Genomic DNA, 13,391 nt, shown 5'->3' with positions numbered 1-13,391 from the left:
TTGTTTTCGTTTGTTGAATAAGCTGCAGTCTTGTGTTCTTGACAGCACCTACCACCTCTCGAATTCACTCTCTCGAACTCAATCTCGCCCTATAAAACGACCAACCCTTTCTCTTGTTTCATCCACCAATACCATATTGTATATAATACACTGAATATATAATCATCTCCACCTCGAGCCGCCTTCGTCCATGACTAGCTCCAAGCTTGTGATTGCTTCCTTGCTCATCGTTGCCTCCCTTCTTCTCCTCCAAGTCGCTGCAGCTGATGTTCGGGACTCGGTAACACCGTAAAACCCTACTCGTTATCAGTCCACTACAACTTGATTGTTTTCTTTGATGGAGATGATGTTTCTTTAATTTCCTCGTGGGAACAAAGCAGGCAAAAGGAGATGTAGCGGAGAAAACGCTTGGGTCTCGCCACCTCAAGTGGCCCTCATCTGGGTCTTTTGCGACCTAGATGGCTGCCTAGGTCGTACGACCCTTGTCGAGGGTCACCTAAGGTCATGCAAACCTTGCTTGAGTCGCACGACCCTCAGCGAGGGTCAAGCGACCTCAGCCGACGTCTGCTGGAGCCAAATGTGGCTCACCGGCTTGCATGGCCTTTCGCCAACTCCGGCAAAGGGCTTGAATTCTTTTTAAATAAATAAAAAACAAAAAATATAGTCAAAGTCCATTGTATTTTTTTTTTTTTTTTTGGCCTAACACTACTCGAATCTAAAGTCCACTTGTAGAGAGTTTTTACCAAATACAATTTGCATTTCTCCAAGGATTTTGGGTTTCAGCATTTACATTACATTTAAAGCTCATTTGTAAAATTGAATCTAACTCACCCTCAATCCAAGACTCCCTCCATCTGTCGCAAACCATTCTCGGGAATGGCCTGATTTCAATTGGGATTCCACGAGCACGTTCTATCTAAGATCACAGCTCTTTTCATTTCCCGAGCACCGACGCAAAAGAGGTCTCTCTACGTATAAATGCTTAAACTCGGCCGGCAGAGGGGACCTACAATCATCTATCCCAGAGTATATAAAACGTCTTTGATTGGTTTAGGGACTTGAATCTGAATTGTTAATGCAAAAGATAACTCAGCTAAATGACAATGCAAGACTTTCATGCACCTTCTGCTTTATTGCGTACAAAGTATTGACATCGCACAGCTGCCGCATCTTTCGCACACCTTTCTTATTTGTTCACACGGAGTGCAGAATTGCGTTACAACTTAGCTTCTGATTAAAGGATTTGCACTGTCCGATCTCTACTTCTCCTATGAAAGGGATTGTCAACGCCTACCGTCAAAACCACGAGTTGCTTGTGCTTTGGGACCATAGCTATCTTCCACTAGCAAAGCAAATAAAATCAAAGCAATAGTCGAAGAGAGTTTTGGCACTTCCGGATGACTCCAGAGCACTTCTCTTTAGCTTTTTCTCTCCACCAAATGTACCTGCACGCGTCTGATGCATCACCAAGTGTACCAATTAGAATTTTCCTTCTCTTGCTTCGTTGCTTATGCGCCGAATATCCCCGTCCTCGCATGAAACTCACCTAGAATTACAATCCTCAACTCGATTCAGGACTCCCTATATAAGACTCCTTTGCTCTCGACGTATTGCACCATCCTACAAGAGACAAGAAAAACATACTTGACACCCTCCACTGATCACAATCATTCAAGCAGTCATGTCTCTGTCCAAGGTTTTGGCTTGTTTGCTCCTTGCCCTCCTCGTTCTCCATCTGCTGGTTGAAGCAGCTGATGCTACGGTAAATGAAATCTCCTTCCTCTCTCTCTCTCTCTCTCTCTCTCTCTCTCTCAACGCGTGTAATAGTTGATGAAGTTTTGTATAGTTCATACCTTGGCTAATCCGGACCTACATATGTTGTGTAGCAGGAGGTGAGCGCAGATTCAGTAGAGAGTTCTGCCACCAAAAAGATAGGTGAAATCTCAATTTAAATGCTTTTAGTTATGATGGTTTTGCATAGCTACTATGTAGATTGAGAATACAATAAGCTCGGTTGATCCGAAAATCGAGAATAAACTGGAGCTCCGATATCGTATTTGACAAATTATTTTCCCACAAATTGAAATGGTTAAATTATGGATGAATGACGTACACACAACATATATCTTTATATTCAGTATGACATTTTCTTTTGTATCGTTAGTCCATGTTATTAGCCACGAGCTTCTCTTTTCCAGATTGCGGAGTGGCATGCGCCGCTAGATGCCGGTTGGCATCAAGGCAGAAGATGTGCAAGAGGGCATGCGGAACCTGTTGTGCCCGTTGCAATTGTGTGCCGCCCGGGACCTCCGGTAACGAGGACGTGTGCCCTTGCTACGCCACCATGACCACTCATGGAGACAGACACAAGTGCCCTTGATTTAGTTAAGCATCCACTGTGGATCTTGTATCATCTTGATGGATATACGCTGCTGCAAATAAAGAATGTAATTAATTAGCGTGCGTCTACAGTAAAATAATAAGAATGTTCCTGTGTAAACCCCAATATAATATCGAAGTTTCTGTGTGTAGAGAAACAACAATAAAGAGTATTATGCTTTTCCTTGTACCCCTCCCTCCCTCCCTCCCTCCCTCCCTCCCCCCTCTCTCTCTCTCTCTCTCTCTCTCTCTTCAAATCATCGTTGCCATGTTCATCTTCACGAGGACGAGTTTTTATATTTCTATGGTAATTCGGCACGTATGAAATGGGTAAAGTGTTAGATAACCGTTGCTAAAAAAAAAAAAAACTGTTAGATAGGCAGCTATTATATCTAGGGAGGACAAGGCGGATGCTTAAAGATTCTAAATACAAATTAATCGGATAAGAATCGATAACTCGGTCAAAATTCTTAAAAAGACGACAAAGTATTAGTCAATGATCTTAGTTAATCCGCCAGTCAATCCACCAATAGTTAGGCCTAGATCTCTCTTTTGATCCTACTTGGACCGCCACCTTCTAAATGATTTTGCATGAAGTCTGTTCCAGATTGTTCATACCCTGGTTGGCGATTCTTTTGATGATAGTGGTTGACCAGATAAACAGCTGGTCCTGCAACTCTTATTCAGCTGTCTTAATCTTTGCTTGTGTGGAGGGTATGAATTCGATCGATCCTAGAAGGAACGTGGGCCGTGAAATTTTTCATGAAAGTACAGAAATGTCAACCGAACTCGGAAGTGAGCCCATTCCCCAAAAATTATTTATGATTTTCATGCGAAGGACGAAATCCTGCATGCAATGCATGACGGTGGTGTCATCAGCCAGTTGACTTGCGAGTTGGTAGTCTCACCAGATACATATCCGTAATATATATAGATATATATTAAAAAAATAAATTAAGTATATGTGTATCAGAAAATATAAAAGTTGCTTGGATAAACATTTATAATTTGCAAGAGTTGAAGGTTTGTTATCTTCATGATTATAAGATTGTGATGATTTTGTATATATCTTCCGACCTACTCTATCCTAACATATATATAGTTAAACTTGAATTTGTCATACTTAGATTAAAAACTCACTGCATGGCACTTTTATTTGCCTTTAGTGATTGCCCCGTGCCATAAGTTTGCCCCATGGCCCATGTTCGACCAATAACCATTAGCTTTTTTATTTGTGATACCTAATTTTTTTTTTTTTTTTTTTTTTTGGTAAAGGTAAGTATGGTATAGATTTTGCGAAGAAGAATACAAGGGGGGAGGCCCGGCATCAACAAAAAACAGACACTCAAGAAGATAGGAGTCTAAGCGAGTGGAGGAGTATCGTGGTTCCCAACAAACAGAACAAACAACGAAAAGAAAGAAAGGAAGACTAAAAACAAAGTAAAGAACTTCCATCAATCAAAGATAGAAGGATGAAGATCCCAGTTCTGTTGAAGTCTTCTATTCTTTGGAATGTCAGCAACATGCTTAAACGTCATAGCTTTATCTTTAATCGCCTTCTGGAGGTGCATCTTCATCGCCAGAAGAAAAAGGGTTTGATTGCGAAAAAGCACATTGTTACGCTCTTTCCATATGATGTAGTACATCGCACCAAAACTAAAGTGAGCCATAGTTTGATAAAAGCTTTTACCCACAAACTGCTTGGATGCCCATACAAGATTCTCTATCCACTGCTTGTTTTGCCAAACCAGGTTAAATTTTGCTGCCCAAAAAGAAGCAAGGGTACTCGAAGTGTGACAAGCAAAGAACAAGTGATCCACAGAATCCGGTCTACACGAGCAAAGGGGGCAATTGGTAGGCAAAATTCTACCATGAGAGATAAGCAACAACTGAGTTGGCAGCCGGTTGCGAGTAATAAGCCAAAGATGAGTTTGATATCTTGGGGGCAAGGAAGTGCTCCAAATAAAGGCCCAAGTGACAGCATTGCCCTTTGGCCGAATCAACTCCCAAGCGAGGCGGAGGAAAACGACCGAGAGGGGTGGGGCAGCCAATGAAAGCGATCATCTTCTTGGTTAAACACCGGGAGGGGATTCCACCTATTGGCCAAGATGTTGATCACGTACTAGCCCATGGGCGTGGTAAAGCCTTCAACAACCGTCGCTAGTCGGGAGATACTGGAGTGGTATATATCTTGGTTGGAGAAGATCCTGTATAAAGGGCCATTTGGGTGCCATGGGTCGAACCAAAACGAAACCGATCGTCCATTCACAATATTCCACTTGAAGTATTGCTAGAAATGTTCTCGCAAGTTTAATATCTTTCTCCATGCCCAAGAGCAATGAGTAGGACATGGGACAACCCAAAAGTTTTCTCGCTTTAAAAAAGTAGAATAGATCCATTTGCACTAAAGGGATTCCTTATTAGAGAAGAGAATCCAAATGTGCTTAAGCATAGAAGCGATATTATTCTCTCGAAGAGTTCTAATACCTAAGCCTCCTTCTTTTTTTGGAAGACAAACATCACACAAAGAGACCTTAGCACCTCCAGGGCCCATCGCCGGGCCTTTCCACAAAAATTGCCGAAACATTTGTTCAATTCGGTTAATGACCGAACAAGGTAGAAAGAAAACGTTGGCCCAAAAGGCTTGGATAGAGTGGAGTACTGACCTTATAAGTTGAAGGCGTCCCGCAAAAGAGAGGAATCTATGAGTCCAAGACTGGAGACGTGCCGTGATTGAATTTACCAGAGACACACAATCCGCCTTACTCAATCTTGCAGAGATAACTGGAACTCCAAGGTAACGAAAAGGAAGGGTGCCCATCTGGAAGCCCATTTTATTTAAAATATCCTGCCGAAGATTAGAGGAGCCCCCAGATATAAAAAACTTCACTCTTTCTAAGGTTCGGAACAAGCCCACTCCAATTAGAAAATTTGTCAATCCCATCCTTAAGCAGTTCAATGGACGGCAAGCTAGCTTCAGCAAAAAGTAATACATCATCAGCAAAGAAAAGATGAGAGAGTCTAGAGGGCTTGCAACGCCAGAAGAACCGAAAATCAGGACGCCTAGTTTGGATATCCAGGAGGCTAGTAAATATTTCCATCACAAGGGTAAAGATGTAGGGAGACATCCGGTCACCTTGTCGAATACCCCTACCACTCGAGAAAAACCCATGGAGCTCCCCATTTATAGAAACCGAGTATTTAGGGGTATGGATGCAGACCATAATCCGGGCAATAAACTCCGAAGGGAAACCAAAAGCTTGCAAACAAAGATCAATGAAATTCCAATCCACCGTATCATAAGCCTTAAAGTCAACCTTTATCACGCATTTAGGCCGATAAGGATCAAGGTGGAAACCACAAAAGAGCTCTTGAGCAAGCAAAATATTGTCACTTATATGCCTATCATTAACAAAAACATTTTGGGGGTAAGCTAATAATAGAGAGAAGCACATGAGAGAGCTGGTTGGCAATAAGCTTGGTGATACACTTGTAGATGGTGTTACAGCAAGCAATTGGCCGAAAATCGTTAACATTAGAAGCATTAGGGACTTTGGGAACCAAGGCCAAGATGGTCGTATTTATCTCCCACAACAACTTGCATGTTGTAAAGAAATCTTTAACTGCCAAAATAACCGAGGGTTCAACTATTTCCCAAGAATGCTTAAAGAACTCTACATTATATCCATCGGGGCCAGGGGCTTTACCCACTGCAAGAGAGAAGAGCGTATCTCTAATCTCAGCATCAGAAATAGGGCTAGAGATGAAACGCACCTGATCCTCATCAATGGTGTGACTTAGAACCGCACGCATCTCTTCCAAAGAAGGCCGAGCAACTGGAGGAGAATACGCCAAGAGCTTACGAAAATGATCAACAAAAAGGTTCTCAACTTCAGAAGGATTTGAAGTGATGTAGTTCCCATTGGATAGTGAAATAATTATGTTATGAAGATGCCTTTTGTTTACCGATTGATGGAAAAAATTTGTATTGAGATCCCCTTATTTCAGCCAACGAACTTTGGATTTATGTCTATAAAAAGATTCTTCTTGAAGGCGCAAATCTAAAAAAGACTGAAGCTGAAGTTTCTCCAATTCAGCAAACTGAATATTATAAGGGTCAACCTGTAAAGCTTCCTGAGTAACACATAACACCCGTCTAGCTTCAGCCGTTCTATAGGAGAGATCCGAAAAAGACTCCTTATTGAGCTGCTTCAATCTACATTTAAGGAGACAAAGCCTGGAGCAAAGCATAAACATCGGAGTACCCCTAAGCAAGGAGTTCCAAACTTGAGAAACCATATTAGAGAAATCCAGGTGGGTAAGCCAAAAGTTGAAGAACTTGAATGGCTTGCAAGACTTAGGGGCAGGGAGGATCTTAATGACCATTGGAGAATGGTCCGAAATGCTAGGGGCCAAAAACAAAGCTTCAGAGGAGAATTCAGCTGACCAGCATGAATTAACCAAAACATGGTCGATTTTCCTTTGCTTACAGTTAGGACCCATCGACGTAGACCAAGTAAATCTATTACCCATATATCCGAGATCATCTAAACCAGCTTGAAAGAGACACTCACAGAACTCATCAAAAGCTGGGATCCAGCCATTAGAACCGCCCAACCTATCCGAAGGGTCACGGATTGCATTAAAGTCTCCTGCTATAATCCAAGGAGAAACCGAATGAAGAGAACTGGTCTGAATAAGATTGGTCCACAATGGCCGTCTAGAGACAAAATCTATGCTCAGCATGAACCACCGTGAGAAAGAACCATTTACCAGAACTAACATTAGAAAGCTTTCCATGAATAGCTTGATCTGAAGAAGAGTTAACGATAAACGAAACTTCCAAAGAATTCCACCCCACCCAAATTCTTCCATTAGAGGAATAATTATAATTGCTTTCCCAATTCCAACCCAGCAACAACACAGCAGGAATTGGACCGAAAGCACCTTGGGAAATTTTAGTTTCAACTATCCCAATATATCATAAGTTATTGGACCTAACGAAATTCCTAATCTCCTCTTGTCTCAAGTGACCACATAGACCCCTTATATTCCAAACTCCTATAATCATAGTAAATATATATATATATATAAAGAGAGGGAGAGGAGCTACTGGCGTTTAGGAGGCCTCCTCCAACTAGTCCCCTGTTTCGAAAGAGTAGTCACCTCGATTGATGGAGCTGGAACCTGAGGGATATCCTCTTTGATAGGAGTTGTCTCAATTTTAGCAATACGATCATCATTAGTAGCAGGCTCTTGAGAGTCATTTGGCTCAAGCTTCTTAGAGCTACTACTCATTGCACTAGCCACATCCTCAGAATCTTCATCCAACAAGCCAGACATCACAGAGGCATTTTTTAAAATCGGCTCCACTAGGACAATTGAAGATGAAGGTCCTGCAGCACTAGGCTTAAGGATCTCTTGGTCTTTCTGGACAAATTTGCTCAAAGGTGGAAACAAGGATTCCGCATTGTCTTTGGACTTAAATGCAGAAATGGGAGGTGTAGAAGACTTCTCCATCGCTAATGTACTGGGTTGTTGTTTCTTTCTCTTGTGGGTCACTTGCTTCCATCCTTCACACTGGCCACTTTGGGCCACATGAACCTAAGTATTCAAAGAAGGCTCAGCAACAGTAGGAGTACGAGACTCCACAGCAGGAGGGACCAGGACTTCAGCAACAACAGGCGCCCGAGAATCCACAGCAGGGGAAACCGGGACTTCTACTCTTTCACATTTATGGCCAAACACATGGCACTTGGGACAGGAGATCAGTCTCCACTCGTAGAAGATGGGAACAATGAAGGATTCACCATTCAAGAAGACTTCCACTGTTTCACATCTTTCCAGCTTAGCAGACACTTCAACACATACCCTTGCATAGGATAGTTGTCTCATTTTTTCAATAAAAGGGTCTACATACAATGGTCTACCCACCGCACTTGCTATTTGGCTAATACCAGGAGCTAACCAATAAGCGAACGGGATGTTCTTCATGCGAATCCAAACGGGCACAGAGGATTGCAGATCCTTCCTCAACTCAAGAGTGGGGTGCCATTGTTTAAGGATAAGTGGTACTCTATCCACCGTTAGCGGGCTTTCATCAAGAATTTTCCTGCGATAATCATGATCCGGAATAAAGAAGAAATAGAATCCTTCATCGTTAGCTAGCACTTTCATTAAATGAGATCCCCAAGTATCCTTAAGTACTGATTCAATCATTTTGAAAGGAACTTTCTTGCCAACAAAGTGACCCACTAGACAGTGGTTCCATTTCGGATCAACAGCATGCACAACATCCTAGAAAGGTGGACAACAGCATTTTTCCCAACAGAAGTTGGGGGGATATAGCTAAGTTTGTAGCCCTTTGCCGAAAGTTTAGCAACACTAGCCCAAGATCGGGTTGGGGGGGCTTTCTGCATATTCGGTTTTTGGGCATCAAGCCGAGCCACAGCAAGGCCACGAGAGCCGAATCTAAGGCGGCTTTTGCTACGCCTATTCCCAGCTTGGGACTTCTCAAAAGGCCGGTCCATACGATTTGTAGGGTTCGAGGAAGAAGCCATACCCAACAGCAGCAGTAACGAAGCACAAAAGAACCAGAAACCATAGCCAAAATTTCGGAAGTCAAGAATCAAGCCATACCAGGTGTTCGGTCACGATTTGGGGAGGAAAAGACAATGCTGGCCACAAAACCAACCAGTCAAAGCCCCACAAAGCCCAACGACCAGTAGCGACAACTGCACAGCAAACCAGAAGCAGAACCCTAGTCGCGGCCTTCCATGCTCCCCAAACTTGAGACAATATGAATCAAGCTCCACAAGGGTCTGAAGGCGGTCCACAAACGACCATTCTCACCGAAAATCAGCCCCAATCATCAAGAAAATCAACCGGAATCAACCACTCGACAGAAGCCAGGAACAGTGAAAGAATCGCCCAAAATATAGAGAAAGTGAACAGTGTCTCCCTCGCATAAATCTTGTGATTTTTGTGATACCTAAATTTTAATCTCTTATTCGATTTAAATTTTTAAAAAAATGGATAAAGTGTATCTTTGTAGACACTTTTTCAATTGAGTTTATTTTGAACATGGTTTCTTAAATATATATTTTAATCTTATGGTTTTTTTTCCATCTTTGATTAAAACTTGCTTTTTTAAAAGTTAATCACTTTGTGATCGAGATTGAATTAGAGAACAATGTTGTATGTATCTTCCAAATTGCCTGTTTATCATATTTACCTTAAATCGATTTAAACTAACACTACTTTTGAATTTGCTTTCTAACGAGATATATTCAAACAAAAACTTGGAGCATACGCGCATGCTGCAAAGAAAAGGAAGGAATTGTTGGTGGTTAGAAGAGAAATGACATAATCGAAAAACTGTGAGTACTTGAAAATGCTAATTACAATAATCGTACGTATTCAGTTTCATAATAGACTTCAGTTGAATTTCTTCAAGAATTGAATATTCTTTAAAGGGAATTGCGTGAAATTTCACCAGCAAAGTTGATAAACAAGAATCCCTTTTCAATTCTATTTTAAGCATAGTTGTATACAAGTAGCAGAGATAAGCCGGAAAAGATTGAACAAAATTGGATTTTAAAATCTACATCTAATCTTTCTTAGGAGATATAGCTTCTTTTCTGCGAAACCTCGAAACCCTAGAAATTTGATTGATACTTTAAGATTTTTTTTTTTTTGGTAAAAAATAAGAAATATTGATACTTTAAGCTTCTACGCTGCACATATTTATAAATTTGCCATGTGCTATGATTAACCAACAGGGTTAATATCACCCCAAAAAAAAAAAAAACCTCAAATTATATCCACCATGACACAAATACCATGAACTTTTTTTTTTGTCACTAAAGATCCTAAACTTACCAATTGTGACATAAATACCCCGAACTTTTCTTTTTTGGTCATAAAAATCCCTAAACTTATACCAATGTAACAAATATATCCTGGATGGAACCAATAGAAGTTGTACATGTCACACATGTATACATTTGGGTTTCTTTCATGACACCAAAAAAAAAAAAAAATAGGGGTATTTGTGTCACAATGGACAAACTTAGAGTTTTCTATGACACAAAAATAAGACAGGGGGTATTTATGCCACACGATCCAAGATTTTTTTTTGTAGTATTTGCCCTAAACAATATTGTATGAGTGGGTCAAATTAAATTGAATAATCAGGTTCATCCTTATCAAGACCTTCAAAGTCTAATGTGGACATATCGGATGTCTGCTTGATTAGGCGGCAATACTTTATTCGATTATGCTCAACTGATTCATCTCCCAGCGACCAATGGTTTTCTCATGCCACTCATGGTTTGGGGGCCAACTGTTTGTTTATGTGCCCGTTAGCGTAGGGGTCCCTTGAGAATCTCGCGTTTTGGTCGAGCAAGGTTATGATACAAAAAGTAAGGAGGAAGCCTTTGACAAGTGTAAAGGGGAGGCAATGGATGAAGACTCAATAGAAATCTGGCAACTAACCTAATAAATCATTATGTTTTGGAGAGAAAGAAGGGCAAAATTTGAGCTGTTACTATCGACTATTTTCCCACTTAGCACTTAATCGCGGAATGCGCTAACAGGAGATAATTTGAAGAAAGGCTATAGTTTCCTCCATCTCTGATTGGAGGGAATAATGGATTATAAGTTAAGAACGCCATCTACATGCAAACCTAGGTTATAAAACTAAAAGTACGTGTCGCAACCCATTAGTCAAAGGCGTGATTGGAGAAAACTTACTCCAGCTAAAGATAGAGGAAATATGGCCTTGAGAAATTTAGGTAGTTTGTTCAAATTAGTTAACAAGTTTCATGATAACATTGATCATAGAGAGGAGTTATAGTACATATCAAGTACACGAATACAATGTAAAATTTAGCGGGATTACTAATAACGGTTTTAAAAGTTTGAATTTGTCCAAACCAATGGTCATGTGGCGATGGTGTGTCCTTAACCAAAGTGGTGCACCCTTAAAATTGTTCAACGAGATTGACCCATTGACATATGCAAAATTTATATAGACATTACCACGTGCTTAAAAGAAATATAGGGCAATTGCAAGCTAACAATATACTGAGGGCTAAAATGAAGTGACATATCAAAATCTAATGAATGGAACAAACATGATGACATGATAGAAGAGATTGAATTCACATCCTAGCTATACAATTCCATGCACTAAAGGTGCACTACAAATATTCTAATGAATTAACATAACCCAAGAAACATTGGTTCAACTCTGATAAAAGAGAATGGAAAATTTCCAATAAGTCCTAAAACAATTATACAATGGTCATTCAGTCATAAACATTTTCACAATTTGCAAAATTGATCATTCCAACCAATTTTGATAGGAAATTATTGACGAGGCGGTCCAGTCAGAACTGGTTGTCCTATGTGATGTGAATGGTACTAAACATGGACAATTTTTTAAAGTTTTTTTAATTTCTTTTTTACCTTTTGGCCAGTGGCTAGTCTTAGATGATAGCTAGCAACTCTCCACAAGAAAGAGCCAACCTCACCTCACGCGCCCCCATGCGCTCTCACGCACCCTCGCGCGCCCCCATGCGCGGGGCGTGGCTCGCGTGTGCGATGACATCAACAACCCGAGCTCGACCCGACTTGACTGGCGGCCGACCCGACCCCACCCGACCCGACCCAGTCAACTGTTGACTGGACTAGTCAACCGGTCGAATCACACGGTTGAGCCGAGAACAACTCGGATCGGTTTTTTGGCCACCCCTTCGCCCGCTCATGAGCCCCACGCACCGCGCACTCAGACGGCGCGTGCGGGCGCGTTGAAGATCCAATGGGCGCATGGTTGGTGACGTTGGGTTCATATGGTTATTCTTTATGTTGTGGTGTATTTATTTTATACGTTTGATGATTTTAGGGATATGAAAATACATACAAAACTCTAAATACATGTATTTTTAGTGTATTTTGGCATATTTTTCATGTATTTTTTTATGTGATATTGGAAATACAAGTGTCAGGTTATAGGTATGTTTTCACATAAACATTATAAAAGTGTGATTTATTAATAAAAATTGAACCTTATTGTAAACTGAAGTTGGCTTAATGAGATACAACCATTATGGAATAGTATTTGAATTATGTATTGAGGTGATGAGAAGCAGTAAAAGTTACGAAACTTTTGTTGCTCAAGCATAGTTCTTTATACGCATCTTTATGTATTTTTGTTTCTTTTGGTAATCTTTCAATGATGGACGTTTTAAGAACTCGTGACCAAACTGATTGTACAAATTAACACATCTGCTGAATGTGGGTAATACATGTCAGTTAAGTTATTACATATTGTACATAAACTCATCTAGTCACTTGTTATTGTCTATCAAGTTGAACATTTTTTTATGGTTTAGAAGTATGACAACATTTATGCAAAGCAATAGTATCTACTATTATAGTTTAGATATTTGGTTATGTGTTTTAACTTAATTTATAGGCCACTGGTTGATACAATGATAACTTGTTACTTAAAATTGGCTAATATATCATTTACTGGCCTTGGAGTCATGTTTTGCCTTATGAAACTCATGAGTGATAGTGGATCAACTGTCAGGCTTGCTGATCTAGGCTACCCTGTATTACTATTGATGTTAACTTGTGATAGATCCTTTAGATTGTTCTGGTAATCGGTAATCTGGGTGCACAAGAGATGCTTTGTTCTATTATGAGAAGTTTCTTGTGTTGCTATGACCGGTGATTTTCTTGGATGGATAAAGCAATGTAATATGCATGATATGTGATTTTGGTGATTATTGGCCCTATCACTAAAATTCAAATCACATGTATATGATGTATGTGAAAAGAAAAGTTTATATCCCTGGTATGAGAGAGTTTCAATGATTCAATTGAGTAGTGACCGCCAAAGTGGCACGCTTGATTGGGCTTGAGAAATATCGGTCTCGTATAATGGTTTGGATGTCTCCTGGCCTAATGCGTAGTCATACTCCCAAAGGAAATAATTGTGTATT

The 13,391-nt window shown here is 40.5% G+C and overlaps 1 protein-coding gene across 3 annotated transcripts in view; it reads left to right on the top strand.

The window, feature by feature from the left end:
- The first annotated feature begins 1,541 nt into the window (after positions 1-1,541).
- Positions 1,542-13,391, top strand: part of LOC104448841 (snakin-2) — a 30,930-nt gene continuing 19,080 nt past the window's right edge. The window contains exons 1-3 of one of the 3 annotated variants that reach the window (XM_039315172.1): positions 1,558-1,762; positions 1,887-1,935; positions 2,199-2,569. In XM_039315172.1, coding sequence (XP_039171106.1) covers positions 1,682-1,762; positions 1,887-1,935; positions 2,199-2,380 — 312 coding nt within the window. In that variant the 5' untranslated portion in view covers positions 1,558-1,681 and the 3' untranslated portion in view covers positions 2,381-2,569. Of the gene's footprint in view, positions 1,763-1,886; positions 1,936-2,198; positions 2,570-13,391 lie in introns of those variants that run through there. The other 2 variants (XM_039315173.1, XM_039315174.1) reach the window with 2 other exon arrangements.

This window comes from Eucalyptus grandis, chromosome 6 (genome assembly GCF_016545825.1).
Source record: "Eucalyptus grandis isolate ANBG69807.140 chromosome 6, ASM1654582v1, whole genome shotgun sequence".
Classification (NCBI taxonomy): Eukaryota; Viridiplantae; Streptophyta; class Magnoliopsida; order Myrtales; family Myrtaceae; genus Eucalyptus; species Eucalyptus grandis.
The sequence above is the reverse complement of the archived record's forward strand: the minus strand, read 5'-3'. Positions and strand labels throughout refer to the sequence as shown.